Below are 18,657 nucleotides of genomic sequence, written 5' to 3'. Positions count from 1 at the left end.
AGATAGAGGGACAAAATAGAGCCAAGGATAGGAAGGAACCTCACAAGACAGCATTGCTTGTGAAGCCATAGCTGACGATCAAAATCTACATTTGTTGTCATTTGCAAATGAAAATGGTTTGGTCCAGGATTGCAAATGACTGCTGAGGAAAACAGTTTCATCTTTAATGTGCCAAGTACCACTCTGCAAGGAAACTCTTCTGCATTCAAACAGCGGAGCATTGCAAAGATTAAGAGACAAGAGACACAATTAAAAGGACCCATAGCAGAATCTTGCTGTTAAGAAGCGGCAGTGGGCAGCTGAACACCCAGGGGACTCAAGTCTTGCCAGGACTGGAATCAGACTGAAGAGTTGCCTGCAAGGGTAGACCGTTGTCTACCTTCAGTTCTAGATTTTTGGATCCAGATCTGTTCCTGTACATGCCGTCACCCCAGTTAAGAAAATCATGTGATTGAACTTGCTTTGGCTGTTCCCAATCGGCAAAAGTTTAGTACCTACAGATCATTTCGCAGACAGCAACTCCCTATAAAGTAAAACCTTTAATGGGTTCAATCCCGTGGAGCTGTTTGCTAATGAAATCTGCTACTGCCCATTCTGCTTTGCTTTTCAAAGACATATTTTCATCTGAACAAGCTTTAAACCTCCTTTAACTGCCAGGTGTCCTTTTTATTGTGCATTCATGATTACCTGTGCTCGGGGTGGTATTGGGATGGTTATACAGTATGTGATCCCATTTTTATGCCTGTTTGTGCCTGCAAAAGTTTCAGGGTAGACATGCCACTTAATTTCCAATCAGTGCATGTCCCGTAACTTCCCACTGAAACCCTGTAACTTTTCATACCACAAAAAACTCCAGTTTATTTTCTGGCATGCTTTTGTTAAGCCATAGCACAGGATGGCAATACTGTGGTGACATTTAGATAGCATCACAGGACAACCAAAAAAGCAGAATGGTGAGTGGATGGTCCACCACTGAGGCATTATTATGGAGTCAACAGTATGTTGAAGAACACACCTGCCAAAAGAGGAGGTGCACTTCCTGCCCTTTACATCGCCACTCCATGCGTCAGGGTCTGAACTTCTGCAATGAGAACCTGCACAAGTAAGAAACCTGATCTTCCCCTTTTTTCACTTGAGAGTGGGAACCCTGATGCAGACCTTCAGCTCCCCCAATGTGGAGGGGGCTGTGTAAGCTGTGACAGTGGCCCTTAGTCTTGGCATTGTGTAGTGGTAAGGGAACATTGGAATGTACTCAATACCGTGGTCAGACCATTTGCCCATCTAGTTCAGTATTGTTCATTCTGACGGGCAATGGCTCTCTGGGGTCTCTTGTGCACTGCCTGCAGCCACATCTTTTGAACCTGGGACCTTCTTCATCAAAAGCGAGTGCTCTGCCAAATAAGGCATGATCCCTTCCCATTAAATATGACACCTGTCATCTCAATACAGTGGTACCTCGGGTTAAGAACTTAATTCCTTCCAGAGGTCCATTCTTAACCTGAAACTGTTCTTAACCCGAGGTACCACTTTAGCTAATGGGGCCTCCCGCTGCCGCCGCACAATTTCTGTTCTCATCCTGAAGCAAAGTTCTTAACCCGAGGTACTATTTCTGGGTTAGCGGAGTCTGTAACCTGAAGCGTCTGTAACCTGAAGGGTCTGTAACCTGAGGTACCACTGTATATTGGATTCTGGAACCCCACCTGGTTTTATAAAGAGCGGGATAGTAAAGGTTCAAATAAATAAATACTGCATGATGTACCTCTGAGATGGGATTATTTCTCCTACCTGCAGGTGTAAACATGATTTTTTCGTATGCTGCGTCGGAAGAACCCCTTGCATCCATCGCAACTGGAGGCGCCATAATGCTTGCCTGTTGCTCTGTCTCCGCATATTGCACAAAGGCCACCAATTCCACTGTCTGCAGTGTTCATGCCGAGCGGCTCTGCTGAGCAACTGTCTGAGGAAAGGGAAGAACAAGGTGTACAGTTTGGTGTAGAGCCTTGACAGGGAGGAATACAACAATGTGGCTAAGTTATACCATCCGGGTGGGGGCTTACTGGCCTTCTCTTTTAATTAGCATTCACCATCCCAAGACTGCAGATAACACAACATGCCTAATTACCCCTGATTGTTATGCTAATGAATGCCTTCAAACCTATCGTGCCCACTTGTCAGAATTTATGATGCTCATGACAACGAATGCTTTTTGTTTAAACTCCACGGCTTGCGATAGAAGTTGAGAGTACTGACACAATTGCCCAGCTCTGCATGTGTAGCTAACTACTTAAATATCTTTGTTAGTTTAAATAATTGAGGGACAATGCCATAAGGCAACATTTTCTCGGAGGCTGGTATGCATTAACTGTGCATTAATCTTCAGATGACTTGACAGTGGCCAGCAACATGGTTGACTCCCGGTAAGAAAGCTGTAATATCCAGGGGCCTCCATCCACACAAACAGAAACTAGGGAAGCTGTATTATATGTAGTCCGGCCTTGGGTTATTAAGCTCAGTACTGTCTATGCTCACTTCCTACATTACTGGGCAAATCACCCTCGCCTACTGGGAGCAGGAGCCAATGGTTTCAGATAGGGGACATGCCCAGCCCTACTCAAGAGATGCTGTAGAGTGAGCCTAGGACCGTCTGCAGGTAAACTTATAGCCCTAGCATCAAGCTATATAATGAAGCTTTTGGGCTTTCCCCCCAAAGCCAAGGATCTTGTTGCTAAAACGGTTTGATCAGCTTAGACAGCATCTGTCACCACTGTTTAGGATTTGTGTTTCGATTCAACCTTCTGAGGCAGGTGACTGCCACTGGTTAAAGTAACAGGACCCATTGTTTCTTTGGTGGAAGTGTGCAATCTTAATCCAGTTAAGGAGCAACCAGATGGGCCGATTTCAGCTTCTGGATGTTAGATGTTTTTACTGCATGGAACATACTGGGTTGGAAACCTTGCTGGAATTCTGCGATTGGAAAGCATTCTTATATCCTGCAACCAGAAAAATGTTTATGCAACAATTTCACTACATTAAGACACTTACATAATTGTAAGTGATTCAGCTGTGGTTTTGTTCAAAGAATTCAGTGGAAGCATGTTGGGTTTTGTTTTTGATGTTGTGAGGATAATGTTGTTGTGAGTATTTTTTAAAGGACAGGAAGTAGGAAGCATGCTGAGGTTAATGGGGTATCAGAAGCTATGTTCAATGAAATCCCACCGTTTGATGAATGTAGGAAGTCTTACTGGTTGCAACGGCTAAAGAATTCTACCCAGAATTAATATATGGTTACCAGACGTCCCTGTTTCCTGGGGACAGTCCCCAGATTTGCAAATCAGCCCCCATACAAAATCCATTGAAGTTGAAAAGTGTCCCCGGATTCATTGAAAAAATCTGGTAACCCTAAATTAATAGTTACATGAAAAATTTATTTATCTCTTCAAAAATCAAAATTATGAAAACAAATAATCAAACTTAAATTGGCAGTTGACTGGTATTTCCCCAAAATTTCTTGCTTCCGGTATTGCTCCACTTCTGCCTATTCTGTTATTAAACCACAGCATCAATGTATATTACATGTATTCCAATGCAAAAGCTAACATTTTAAATAAAGCAAAGCAACTGTACACTCTCAAAATCATGCGGAGATTTCTCTTTCATTAAATGGTTTTGTTCCTTTCACCTTGATAAATACCAATAAATACCAAGAGATCAAATTTGTGTGAATATAGTTTTAAATGTAATTAGCACTATTTAAGTCTTAAATGTCTTGATACAAGGTATAAAGGATGAACACTTATTTACAAGGAACATGATCAAAAAGATTTAACCATTATGTCCAAACATGTTAATCTGCTTTTATATGAAAAGTTAAATAGTATGTGCTTCATATCCCATTCACGAGTTCTTACTGCACTCTTTGTGTCGGCAATTTCTACCCAACCAAAGTTAAAAAGTGACTTTAACCAAATAGCTAAAAGTTGTCCCAGCTAACCATTAGCCTGGAGAGAGTTGTTGTGATTAACAACTCAGTCCAGTTTGCATATCAACGCTCTGGAAATATTACCGTATATTAAACTTATCAGCTGCAAATAGACATCAATATACTTTTTCTGTGTGACCCATTATTTTTCCCTCTGGACATTTGTATCTTAACTGTCATTTTAAAATATCATGTACAAAAATATTTCTCATTCCCAAACTGCCAAAGATAGTTACTCATGCATCTTACAGTAAATAAAATAAACACAGAAAGAACCTCCTCTAACATTTTTCTTTGTTTGATTAACTGACCGATGACAATCCTGTTCAGTTACTTTATTATGCAGAACTGCCATTTTATTTTCTGTACCATAAAGATGGTATAATGTTATTAACATGCATTTTGAGATGAAGTGGAGAGAGACACAGAGAAATGTAATTTTCAAAAGCAAACCTCAGCTACACAATTAAGAGTAAAACCCTTTTATAATGTTCATTTCCTTTTCTTTCTTGCTCACTCAAACACTCAGGTTTTCATCTCTGAGAAGATACAAACTCACCACTGCCATTATACAAGACTTGCATTGTTTCAAACTCCAGACTAGTATAACTGGGATCCAAGACTTCTGTATAATTTGCCATTTCCATGTCCAGGACGGACTCAGAGATCCTCATCATTGAACATAAACCTTGAAAGTGACTACTTCTCCAGGAAAGAAGATGTGAACCACTCTGTTTTTCTGGCAATCAGTAATTGATAATCCAAGTGCTAACTCTAACTATATCACTTATGTGTTGCAATGGGAGGAGTCATAAAACCAGCTAAGTGTGCCATGCCATGCCTTGTATCATTCCCCTTTTTATGGGACACAATTAGCTATTTCTTGCGATAATATTGGGACATTTCATGGGAGCCTTTAAATGAGAGTTCCAACTGGCTTGACTCAAATGCTTCCAGTTTTTCTTAAAAAACAAAATAAAACTGCCCCCCCCTCTTTTTTGTTGTTGGCTGACAACAGATTGTCTCTTACAGCACACAAATTATAGGACTTAAATTAATAGAAACTCCATAAGATGAGAGCCAGTGCGGTGTCAGGGTTGGACAAGGCCCTGTGGGACCAGGGTTCAAATTCCTATGCAGCCAAGAAGCTCACTGGGTGACCCATGGGCCAGTCTTCATCTCTCAGCCTAAGACACCTCACAGCCTTGTTGTGATGAGAAAATGGGGACAGGGAAGAACTATATGTGCCAGCTTCAGTTCCTTGGAAGAAAGGCAAGATATAAAGGTAAACATAAATAAGTACAAGACTGCAGAGGCAGAAAGACTTTTTCTAATTAAGCAGCTGTGATTATTACAGTCCTCCTTGCGTAGCAAGGCAAGAAAGAGGTTTGTGAATATTGTATGGCAAAGTTAGTTCCAGAGAGGGCAACATGGGTCACTACCTCATAATGAATCAGACCACGGGCCCATATAGCTTATCAGCACTGTGACAGACCTGGCAATGGCTTTGCAAAGTTTTAGATAGTTGTGTCCCCCTAGACCTACCTAGAAATGCCAGATTGGAAATGCTGTACCACTGAGATATGGGCCTTCCTCTAACTGAGGTGGAAATTGGCAAGCAAGAGATATAAAACTGGGGGGACCGGATCTTAATTTCACATATGGGGTCTGAACAGAGGCTGACTCAGAATGGGGCCATGGGATTGTACTGGATGGCTTGGTGGAGATGTCAAGCCAGTGAACTGCAGTTGTGAAAAAAGGTAAATTCCATGCTAGGAATCATTAGGAAAGAGACTGAGAATAAAACTGCCAACATCATAATACCTTTACACACACAAACACACAAACACACACACACACACACACACACACACACACACACTATATGTTATTTATAGTCTGATCTTTAAAATATTTTATTATTGCGTCACAACACTGACTGTTAAATGTTTCTGTACTTATAGACTATTTTCTCTTTCAGGGGTATGCATTTAATAATTATTCAAATAAAGCTACTATGAAGGCAATGCACTTTACACTTGTAAGCATGGGAAATGTCAAGGAGGAAGGTGGATGTTGCTCTTTCTGGCTTGACTGGCATGTGTCAGAAGTAATCCTGCAACTGAGATTGAAGATATATCTGACATGAGTGGCTTTGAATAGGATATTGTCATGATTTTGAAACAGTTTTTTTTCTCATAGCAAATACTTACTAAAATGCAAGCTAAAATGTAAAACGAAAACAGGAACATATATTGTAAAGACAGAATTTCTCTAGATAATTTATCCTAGCCGGAAAAGCACTTACCCACCTGGATGGAAATGTTAATTTTATTTTCATTAGCTTGGTTTATACGTATTTTTCTTAATGTGAAAAATAAGATGATTTCCTCATGGGGGGGGGAATCATTTGGTGTATCTTGCTTTGAAATTTTAGAACTGTAGCTATAAAGGTAGTTCACAATATTTCATAGTGTATAAGTTGCAAACATAACAGGCTACGGCAGCAAGCCTCTTTAACTTGTAAACAGCATCTAAAACATGTACACTCTGCATAACTAGTCTCCACCACACACATAACTTACCACAGAAAATAAGTGAATTAGTTAAATATATGTGGCATGTTTGTGTGTTTGAATTTACCAACTTAGCCCTCAATTATTCCTAGAGATTCTGTTCAGGGGAAGGTCTTTGAGGTTTTTCCTGCACTCATGAGGTATATAAATTTTATAACATTAATAAATAAGGAAATAATAATGATTATTATGATTATGATTATGATTATAAGTGCAAGTTCATAGTTTGGTCCTGCACCCTACACATTTACACTTTACTCACTAGAGAGACACAAATACATTCTTAGCAACCCTCATGAAAGCAGTCAATCCAGTTCTTTGTTGCAAGTGCGCCCATTCCACAGAAATGCACTAGCTGAAGCAGAACAAATACAGCAGTACCTCGGGTTAAGAACTTAATTCGTTCTGGAGGTCCGTTCTTAACCTGAAACTGTTCTTAACCTGAGGTACCAATTTAGGTAAAGGGGCCTCCCGCTGCCGCTGCACGATTTCTGTTCTCATCCTGAAGCAAAGTTCTTAACCTGAGGTACTATTTCTGGGTTAGCGGAGTCTGTAACCTGAAGCGTCTGTAACTTGAGGTACCACTGTACTTTCTTAGATCCTCTGTTCAGTGTTACTACTTTGTGTTCTCTGAACATTTGCTGACAAGCTACCACACACACACACACACACACACACACACACACACACACCAATCAAAGTAATTCATTACTTGGCAATGTACTCTTTGTATGATACACTCCCCTGAAAGAGCTGTAAAACGGTGACTTGTTGCATCCCATTAATAGTTAACATGGTGTTCTGAACCTTGTTCAAATGGGGGAAAGAGTCTCAGATAATTGAAGTTGTTGATGAAGCACAAAGTAGCCATCCTGCAATTCCACAAATACTACATTCAGGCTTCCACATTTTCACTTGCCATGCTTGCTGTGGTGGGCAACCTGCTGCAGTCTGACAAGTGTAATATGCTGACCACTCTTTGGAGCTTTGAAGTTGTGGGAGCATGGATGTGTGGTCCTCCACCCGTTTGCTAGCTTCAAGGTTAGCTGGGAGTGGTTTGGTTGCCAAGTCTCCACACTTTCCTGCTTCGGAGCATGAGCTCCTTAGCTCTATGGCCGTCAAGTGGGGAAAGCCCTCAGGCCTCTCTCATAGGAAAGAGAAGCAGCCTATGTCCTTGGCTGCCACTTGATTGAGGCACTCACCTTGGTACCCACACAACTTCTACACATCTCATTCCCACATGAGAGGGGATTTCCGTAGCTGCTGCTGGTGGAGTCTGCTTGGCCAAACCAGCAAACAAATAGGCTGGGGTAGGTTACCACAGTTTTTGGGCTTGGCAAGAAAGGCCAGCCCAACTTGTGAACCCCAGAAAACATTCATACTAGAGCAGGCAAACCGTCACTCCTGAACTATCAGCAGGAAACTGTATGGCAAGGAATGGAAAACCATTTGATGTACTTCTAAAAATAAATATATCAAGCCATGTTCCATCTAACTTTAAATCCATGGAATCAATAGCCAATTAGACTCTTTTCTTCTGAGTAGCTTATAGTACTTATCTCCTCTTGCCTGGAACCCATGAGGCGGTGGAGGGGGAAAGCGCCATTTCTGTCTTACTCCCTCAGGAGACTCATAAAAGTTATTTCTACGGCTCTGAGATCCCATTTGACCATAACAGCTATGGGGACCTGAGCCCGTGTTCAGCAGATGCAACACATTCCCATGTCCCAATCTTTCTCCACTCATTCCTATTTTATTTACAGGTATATATATATTTCAGTTTTTTAATAATTGTTAATCTGCTTAAGAATTAGGTTATAGGCAAATTACAAGCCCTGAATACTAGTGTTCTTGCTCGTGTGTGGTTTGTGATAATGTAATGTATTTCTGGCCTTCAGGCTTTTGTTAGAATCTCACAGGCTTGAGCATTTTTAAACTTACAGATCCAGGAGTGTGTTTGCGATTCTGGTTGTCAAATCTCAAAACAGATATGGAAGGACTGAAGTGTGTACAGAACGGGATTTAGCTCAGTGGTAGAGCATTTCCTTAGCCTACAGAAGGTCCCATCTCTTGTCAGGGATGGGAAAGGTTAGGGTTTTATTTAAGAAGCCTTCAAATGTGTTTTTCATACAGCAGCAACATTTGTTTCTAAATAAAACATCTTGTTCTAAACCAAATATCAGAAAAGGAGATGCCATGCCATGCCTTCCCCCCACTTTCCACTTTAAAGACTTTCACGCAGTGATCAATATAACTGCAAATGTTCTTGGCGCACCATGAAGCAGAAGAGAAGAAACTATTATGATTTCTGGGACTTTTACCAAGCTGTCAGGATTACAATCTCAAGCATTAAAATGTTTCATGCCAAGAAGTGTCAGGATTAAGAATGTTGTTCTAATACTATTTTCTGTGTGCACTGCGTATGTGTGGTTTTGTGTAGGTTTTCTCTCCCCAGTATCCTTCTCAAAACTTTATTAATTGCTTTTTCAAACAGCATTTTTAAGATTTCCTCGAAATAAACCGCGAAAGCAAATCTTCACTTGAAAGGCTTATAGCAGCTGAACAAAACTTTTCTTGAGTTCCTTGCCAAATGGTCTAGGATCCCTCAGGATTCAATATGAAAGCTGCATTCAATTCAAAGCTCCTCCTGGGAACAGCAGCAGAAGAGATAAAGTAAGCTTTGAGAAGTTTTCTTTTTTTTTTTTTTACAATTGCCATTGATTTTTCTATAAATCTGGATTTTTAATTTAAAAGATCAGCTCCAGGTACTATAATTAAAAGTCAGGTCTAAACTAAACATAAAGTCATCCTGAGAGAGAGAGAGATGTTATAGGAAGTAACTAATTCAGCAAAATCACTTGGCCTAGAATTTCTCTCATTATATAGACCCTCTTAACACTCTAGTAGCAGCCTCAGCCTCAAAGTTGATTTCAAAAGTATGCAGTTGTTTCCCTGACTCCCTGTCCCCTTTCAGTGCCCCTGCTGAAGGAGCCTCCTGCGTTGACTTAGTTTGGTTGTGCGCTTTCTGCAAAGGAGAGGGGGATACAAGGACCAGGCAGGGGCATCTTAGGCATTTGTGGGGATGATCCAAACACTGGCCTGGCTCCCTGGTTTCCTTTATGGGGGAAGAAAGAGGAAGTCTTTGGGGCTTCTGGAAAAAATTACCTATACAGTCATACCTTGGGTTAGAGATGCTTCAGGTTGCATTTTTTCGGGTTACGGAAGTACCGGAATGGGTTACGGATGGGTTTCGGTGGTTACGCATGCGCAGAAGTGCTAAATCACGCTTTGTGCATGCACAGAAGCATGTGTGCGCAGACGCACAGCTGTGGGTTGCGAATGTGCATCTCGCACGGATCACGTTCGCAACCCGAGCGTCCACTGTACATAGAGCTGCTTGTATGCCATCACTTGAGCTGGACATCTTGGCTCTGGTTTCCCATTTAAATCAGGCATGTCCAAATTCCGTTTCGGGGGCCTAATCTGGCCCGCTGGTCGGTTTAATCCGGCCCCTGTGGCAGTTTATTTCCTGGGGTAAAATCCTAAAAAAAAACCTCAACAACTTCAATCCTAAGAAAAGCTCAACAACTTTGGGGTGAAATCGTAAAATCCACAACTTTGGTCGGCCCTTTGGTCGGCCCTCACGGCCCTTCACTTCATCAAATCTGGCCCTCTTTGAAAAAAGTTTGGACACCACTGATTTAAATCCCCGACCTTCCGCCCCCGCTCCCACCAATTACTTTAATTTAGCTTGGAGAGAATTGTATGTTATTTATTGCATTCCTGTTCTGGGGGCAGGGTTTCTATTTAATTTTAATATCTGAACTAAGTGTAACCTCCATGGTGCTTTAAAAACACACAATAACAATAACAGGCCCTTTAGTCATTCACTCTTTAAATAAAACACCTTTTAATTATATATATATATATATATATATATATATATATATATATATATATATATGCACATTTGTCATCTACACCAGGGAATGGGAAATCTGTGCTCCTTCGAATCTTGTCAGGCTCCAGCTTTCATCAGCCTCAGCCAGCGTGGCCAGTGATCAAGGATGTTGGGGATGGTAGTCCAACACTTGTAGGGTCACAAGTTGCTCATTACTGAGGCCCGCTCTTCTACAAAACCAGAGGGGCTTCACATAGTGGTGCATCATGCAGATAGGGCTGGACACAAGAGGGAGAATAGAAGAGGGCACAGCTTAATGATAAGAGGACTTAAAAGATACTACCCTAGACACACAGAGAGAAGTGCAAGATGGAGCCACCACTTCTGGCAACAGCCTTGTCTTTCTTATTACTCATAGTCTCACCCTTAGAGGAAGGATGGCAGTTCAAGTTATTGTACTGTACTTTTAAAAGATTCTGCGCTCATTACCAGCTGATAAGAATGCTATCAGAAAGCATTCCTGTGCTATCTGCAAGGCTCCCTTGGCATGCTAATTGTCCTGTTTTCTATTAGAGTTTGATCATTCAAAGCAGGATATAGAATAGAAAACAGGCTAATAAAAATCAAGGTTATAAAAAGCTTCCTGAAAAACCAATTCAAACAGCCACTGTGAATTCTCAGGTTTGCACCCTGAAACAGCTATCAAACTCTCTCTTTTCCTTAAACATCCACCATACTTATGAGACATTTCTTTCATGTCACTGTTCTTGGGCTGCCAATCCTCACCAATGCTCTATCAATCACCAATAGTTAACTCTCTCATCACTGGTAAAAGGTAAAGGGACCCCTGACCATTAGGTCCAGTTGCGAACGATTCTGGGATTGTGGCACTCATCTTGCTTTATTGGCCGAGGGAGCCGGCGTACAGCTTCCGGGTCATGTGGTCAGCATGACTAAGCTGCTTCTGGGAACCAGAGCAGCGCACAGAAATGCTGTTTACCTTCCTGTCGGAGTGGTACCTATTTATCTACTTGCACTTTGACGTGCTTTCGAACTGCTAGGTTGGCAGGAGCAGGGACCCAGCAACGGGAGCTCACCCCGTCGCTGGGATTCGAACTGCTGACCTTCTGATCGGCAAACCCTAGGCTCTGTGGTTTAGACCACAGCGCCACCTGCGTCACTGGTAGTCCATGTTATATTGAAGAGTAGCACTGGGAAGATGTAATCAACCCAAAGATTTCCTTAAATTTCAAGGAGGTGGGGCAAAAGCATTCCCCGAACATTGGCTTGATCTTCAGTGGATGAGTGAATTTTCAGAATATTTGTCTTTCCCTTAAATACAATTCTGTCAGGATGCTGGCAGCGGCTTCCGGCTGGTTGCCCAGGAAAGTATAAAGACAAGGAAAAGCTTCTTACAGTCCTTTTTTATTTCAGTCCTTACACAGAGAGGCTATAGAACCGAGCCTCTTGGATAATGGTGTTGTCCCGAGTGAATCTTCACACACCCCCATCTCTCCCACTTCATCACTTCTACAGGTGCTGCTACATGCCCTCTGTCTTCGAGCTCTTTGCTCTCCTACTTTTCAGGCTCACCAGGTTCTGGGAGATGGAGGGTCTGGAATGCTTTCTAATGACAACACGTCAACTGGGTGTTGTTCCAGCTCTTCCATGATTTCGCAGCTTTTCCCCATCTGCCTCTGAGCTGCTACCTCCCTCAAACCCTTGTTGTAAATCTATACTGTCTTCCTCTTCCTCCTCCCTGGAAGGGCCAGAATGGGGAGGCGGTCTTCACCACTCTTCCTTCTCTGCCCAGTCCCTGACACCTTCCCTCTCCTCCTCCTCCAGCATCTTGTTCTCACACTTCCACAACTTCAAATAGCATGCGACTATACTAGTTCCCAGGAGCATTGCTGGGAACAAAAGATGGCTACCATACACAGAATTGTGGCCAACTTGCTAGCACGCATCATTAGACTAATGACCACCTGAAATATTTTTCCATCTTCGCCGTATCAAGCAGTCGGTCCCTGACCTTTCCCGCCCCGACCTGGCCATAGTGATTCATGCGACGGTCACCTCCAGGCTTGACTACTGTAACTCGCTCTACACGGGGCTGACCTTGAAACTGTCCCAGAAACTCCAGCGGGTGCAGAATGCTGCAGCAAGGCTCCTCACGGGGTCCTTACCATTCACCCAGTGCTCTACCAGCTGCACTGGCTCCCGGTGGAGTATAGGGTCAGGTTTAAGGTGCTGGGTTTTGACCTTTAAAGCCCTATGAGGCCAAGGACCCTCGTACTTATGGGACCGCCTCTCCTGGTAATGCCCCGCAGAGGACCCTAAGATCCATGAATAATAATAGTTTACGGTCCTGGGCCCTAAGGAAGCCAGACTATCCTCCACCAGGGCCAGGGCTTTTTCAGTGACAGTTCTGACCTGGTAGAATGCTCTGTCCCACGAGACTAGGGCCCTGCAGGACATGATCTTCTTTCGCAGGCCCTGTAAGACAGAGCTATTCCACCTGGCCTTCAGTTTGAATTAGCTTGATCCTCTATTCCCTTTTCCCTTTTCTCTTCTCTGAAGAAACCCTTTCTAGGAGCCCACATTTAAATTCTTCCCTGGTCTCCTTGCTGGCCTTAGTAGGACCAACTTGGCCAGTTAGCCCTGGTGATCATTTGATGTCTACTGACTGGGGTTGTTGGTTTTTCCCCAAAATGACCCCTGAATTTTAGAATTTTATTGATATTGATGCTGCATTTTATGTTGTATTTTATGCTGTTTTATGCTGGTTTTAAGTCGCATTTTAATCAATGTTTTATATTTGCTGTTAGCCTCCCTGAGCCCAGTTTTTAAACCAGGAAGGGCAGAATATAATAAACAAACAAAGAAAGAAAGAAACTAAAGTTTATTTGTACAGCACATCTTCCTCAGTGTATAATTTCACTTTCTTCCATTTATATCCCCCTTTTTTTTCATCAAAGAAGGTGATATACATGGGATTCCAGTAGATGAGTTCAGTTCATTGAGTTCAAACGAGGCTTATTCCAAAGAATCCTGCCAGAATTTCCCCCCAAAAAAACCATTGTTTTGACCACTCAGTTTGTAGTTACTTCTTTCCACCATGTGAATGAATAGGAACCAGAATATCTTGAAACCAGACACATGTGTGGACTATAAACAACAAATGCATTGGCTGAGTGCATCCAGTCCCTAAAACGATAGCTGTGCATATGAATGTCCTCTTGGTGCTTTATCATTATATTTTGAATGTAGGAAAGTTTCTGCAAGCGATCCCCTGGGGATGTGTAAATTAGGGCTGCAAACAATAATCTCATAGCTGTGTCAACTAATGTGATCATTTATAAATTGACAAAGAGCAATTTTAATAGGTGAGGATGAGACTGAGATCACTTTGAAAGTGTTCAGTCTTTAACATTTGTCTGACCAGGCAAGCCTAACCATGCCTACTCAGAAGTCTGTCCTACTGAACTCAGCAGGGCCCACTTTCAGGTTAGTGGGGTTAGGACTGCAGCCTAAAGGCAGGATTGACATAACCAGACCCATCAGCAGAAGCCCTGAGCAAGGACTTCTATTTACACAATGGGTCTTTCCTCCCTCTCCTCCCCCCCCATGCCCTGCGCCCCCCAGAATTGGCTCTGGGGTGGATTGTGAGAGCCTCTGGATTAGCATTCAGGGGGAGGGAGAAAGGAGGATTGTTTTGTCTAGCAAGCTGGAATGCTTATTAACACAGGTGACTGGAAGAGCACCATTTTTAATTCCACACTCAACAGTAGGCACACGAATGTTATTAAACATGACTACCTTAGGTTGGTTAATTTAAATGGATCTGCTCCAAGGAGACCATTGCACCACACTGCCTCTAGGGATTGTGCTTCCATATTTAATGTGGTATAGAACAGGGATGGGGAACTTGCAGCCCTCCAGATGTCATTGGTCTATGGCTTCCATCATCCATGTCCATTGGTCATGGTAGCTCAGATTGATGGGAGCTCCAAAGTCTAACGTTTGGAGAACCCTAGGTTCTCCATTCTTGTTACAGTATGTGAGTAACAGAAATGGAGAGGGGGGTGTTAACCTGTGTTTCAATTTCTGCTGTGTTTATATAATCAGGATGGTGATAATATTTTCATTCTCTAGAAGACAAAGTGTTCTAGGGTATAGATTTGCAATCATCAGGTGAAGATTTGCTGAGTTACAGTTAAATGACATGTGACTAGTGCAGTTAGTTAAATATTGCTTAAGTCAAGTAACTTATTCCTTTTCCAATTTAGGAGACAGAAAAACTGAGGGAGGGTAGAGTGAAAAAAGGGGAGGAAATAGGAGAGAGTTCACATGTGAGATAAATGTCATGCTGTGGTTGGTTTATATATGATAAAAAACCTTGTTGAAGAATAGTTAGGCAATTAGTACTTCGTTAATAATCTTTCATGGAAAACTTTGGCTCATGTTTGATCATAAACATTTTATGTAGATGATTAGATAAGTTTTATACACATCTTATCCTCATTTACCTTGAGAAACACATACATTCATAAAACGGCTGTCTTTATTGGAGAATTACTGTTTGCTTGGGGTTTTTTACCCCTGGAAAGGGAGGCGGAATGCTAAAAACCGAGACTGGAGCTTGATAACATAATAGAAAATGGAAGGGGGTGCCAAATTTTTAATCCCAGTTTTCTATCTGCTTTCTCTTCAGTGATCCTCTAATGGAAGTTTGTCTATTGAGACCATTCCATATGATCATTTTTTAAGGTAACATGGCATGGCACCACTTTAGGGCCACGACTTGGATTTCTCCTACCAACATGTAGTTCTTAGGTGACTGGGTCTCTTCTGTGTTTGGTGGGTTTCTGCAGGCACGAGGAAAGCAATTTCAAATAACAATTATTTCATGGGAAACCAGCCAGGGGCAGAAAAAGTGGGTTTTGTCTCACCACCCTTTCAGTAAAGGTGATAAGGATCCCACAAACCAGACAGGTCAGTAGCTTTCAGGCAGGCTGGCAAACCCTGGTCAACCCTACAACAAAGGGGGGGTGAGAATGAGATGGTAGAGTGGACTGACCCACTTCAGATTACTGACGGCGATATATTAATCCTGCACTACGTGACTCCTGCAAAAAATCCTAACCCCCACAAATTAGTATTTTAAGGGAATATGTTCTATCCTAGCCTTTAACCTGCTATACTCGTTTTGTATTTGAACTGAGTTTTTAAACAAAGTGAGGTATTCAAAAATGTTATCCTCTACCTGTACTCTAAAGTGGCATAGTCTACACTACCAACTCATCCTGCTGCATGTTTAGACCAAGCTGGTCATGGAGTCATGAGCTATCAGTCGCTGGATTCTTTACGTGGCACAGACTCACACACATCAAGCTAGCCTCATTAAATCAAACTAATTCAATCATTCTTTTGCAATAAATAGCTGGTAAATGTGTTTCAAAAATCCAATCTAAGTTTCTCTACCTCTACTAATTATTATGTACCTCTAGTATAGTCTATGCAAATCATCAGGGACAGTGGGATCTGTTATTTTTCAGCCTACTCAAGACAGCTTTACATTTTAACTAGAAGCTAAACTGACACAGCAGATTCTTGCTCAAAGGAGCCATGACTAACTGCTTAAAGCTTCCCAAGGGGTATGTGTGTTGGCACATCACTGAGATAAGAATTTCAATACATGTGCTTGGCTGCGCAATTAGTCTCCTTTTTGTCATTAAGTGAGTTGGTAACAAAGTTTTAGGTTGCCTGCACTGTACCTATATAATGTACATGTCTGAAATTAACATGAAATATAGTCTCTGCTCAACCAGTAAAAGGTATATTTGGGACTAAGGATATCTTGCTTCAGAATACAGTCGTGTCCTATGCTTTATATAAAGTTTCCCTATTAGGGAGTTCTAGGGCTTTCCAGAGAACCTGCTTAGAGCATTACTCTCATTTGCTTGCACAAGGCAAAGGTTAGTCTTGATCCAGTCTTTATTGAGCATTTGTCCTGATTTGCTTCTAGGGTGTTTACACATCTTCCCACATCTTCAGTACATTTCATCTTCACTTTTCAAACCCTAAAAAGTCAAGGTTTTGTTCTTGTTTTAAGTCAACTTGTTGCTCTAAGGCAACAGAGCCCTTTATCCACTTTAAATCTGCAAACAGGGCCGGCTTACCCACAGGCCCTAGGGGTGCGGGGCACCCAGGCGCCGGGCTCTCAGGGGTGCCAGGCTGAGATTTGGAGTCCGGGAATTGAAGAGCCAGGCTAGCCAACAGCTGCTGCCAAGCAGAGCAGAGCCCGTTGGAGTGCTGCAGGCTTTTCTTCTTCTGGCACTGAGGCAGCCGGCCAGCTACCCTCCTGTGTGCCTCTGCAGGGATTACTCTTCTTCCTCCACTCGCAGCAGAGAGTTGCGTGCCCCCCAAAAAAGCTCAACAATTCTGAGTTGCCCCCCAAAAAAAGAATTGGGGGTGCTGGGCAGCTTTTTGCACCCCGGCATCACATATGCTAAAGACGTCTGCAAACCTAATATTCTGGTATATAAAGGGCCTGTAGCCCTTTTCTATGTGTTGTTCCTTCCCAACTGTAACACCTGAAAAGGATGACCAACTACATCAGGGATGGGGAAAATCAGGCCTGAGGGTCAAATGCAGCCCTTGGGCTGGAAAATGTCCCCCATTCCAATCAACACAGAATATGGGCTATTCCTAAACTAACTGAATAAATGAGAATAATTGGACTAACAGCATGAACTATGCTCGTGTGAGTTCACACACACACACTGCAATGCTGGGCTCAAGGTGTGGTGACATCACACATGTGAACAGGCATCCCTAGTCACTCTTCAAATGCCAAGAGAATACTATACCCAAAGCATAGTCTGGCAGGGATGTTCAGCAATGGACAAATATATTTCCAGTCCCTGTCTCTATTGTATGTTGTACCCAGGGCTGTGAAGCAGATTCTGAGCCTAATCAGGTTGGGTTGAGACTGTCCCAATCACTCCAGGTCAGCTGAGCAGCCCAGACACATCTGGGGCTGTCAAGGGGCAGGACGTCATGCAGGAAGGAGAGGAAGGTATGAGTGAGAAGAAAGCATTAAAAGGATGGTCCTACTGGGCAACTGCAAGTTCAAGGAGAAGCAAGTTCTGTGAAGGCCATTGCAACAGGCAGGCAATAAACACCCTTACACACTATAGCCATCAAGCCAACTTCTTCTTTGTCTTTAAATACTCCATTCCTTCTGAAAAGCCTTTCCATTGCTAACTCCATCATTCAGGCTGCCAGATATATATGGTAGTAAAGATCTGCTCTCCGCCACTTCCGATACCACAAAGAAGGTTTTCAGTTAAATGTTAGGCAAAGGAAACTCATATTACCTGGCAGGTTGGCTGGGTTAAGTTGTTAAGAGTGGTGGTGCAATCCTGATCTCCAGGGTTTTTGCAAACAGGTGTTAGGCAAGCATCTGTAAGAAACGGTTTTGGTGTATGAGTTCTCTAGCACAAATCATCGGAATAGGTGACTCTTGGGGTTCCTTCGAACCTTAAACTCTGATGATTTCACTATCATGTATGCCAGGGTTTTGAGGGTTGTTGTTTTTTTACTTTGATTCTTACCTTTGAAAATATAAGAGCCTTTGCCAAAGGTGCAACTCAAGATTCAGAAGAAGTTAGCAACTTCTTAAGTTCAAAGAAAATCCGCCAGACATTTCTAGGAAAACGTGAACTCTTTGTACATTAAATATGAAAAGACGTTCTTTGAAAATGTATTTGTAGTTTGTTGTGAGACTACCCCTTGGTGGCAATTCCTTTAACAATTTATGGAGAGGAGGGTGTCTCTAATACCTTAGTTCTTTTTTCACATGGCCTCAGTTCAAAGAACCAGTTTGTACTTGCTTTGTAATCAAAAGAAAGCTACACCCGTTAAGAAATTTGTCCCATATTAGAATATTCAGTGGAAAAAGTTGCCAAAAAAAGTTTAAAGAGCTGCTCAATTTAAATGCTTTAGAAATGAGAGGGTGGAAATCAAAATGAATTCTAAGCATGAACTACATTATAGATTTGCCTTGAATTGTCCTGTACCACTTCCGCCCTGCTCCAATACACAAAAGAGCAACAATGTATAGCACTTCTCACACAGTTGATTCAAGCACACAATAGCAGTTGTTAGAAACCAATGATCGTCTTCCAAAGCAACTA

At 42.2% G+C, this 18,657-nt stretch overlaps 1 protein-coding gene across 3 annotated transcripts in view; it reads right to left on the bottom strand.

Moving 5' to 3' along the window:
* HNF4G (hepatocyte nuclear factor 4 gamma) overlaps positions 1-17,932 on the bottom strand; it is a 34,053-nt gene extending 16,121 nt beyond the window's left edge. For 2 of the 3 annotated variants that reach the window (XM_083623576.1, XM_083623577.1), the window contains exons 1-2: positions 4,539-4,708; positions 1,786-1,957 (exon numbers count right to left, since the gene is read on the bottom strand). In XM_083623576.1, the coding sequence (XP_083479702.1) occupies positions 1,786-1,957; positions 4,539-4,656 (290 nt within the window). In that variant the 5' untranslated portion in view covers positions 4,657-4,708. Of the gene's footprint in view, positions 1-1,785; positions 1,958-4,538; positions 4,709-17,838 lie in introns of those variants that run through there. The other variant, XM_083623578.1, reaches the window with a different exon arrangement.
* Positions 17,933-18,657: the final 725 nt, after the last annotated feature.

This window comes from Podarcis filfolensis (assembly GCF_964270895.1).
Source record: "Podarcis filfolensis genome assembly, chromosome: 7".
Classification (NCBI taxonomy): Eukaryota; Metazoa; Chordata; class Lepidosauria; order Squamata; family Lacertidae; genus Podarcis; species Podarcis filfolensis.
The sequence above is the reverse complement of the archived record's forward strand: the minus strand, read 5'-3'. Positions and strand labels throughout refer to the sequence as shown.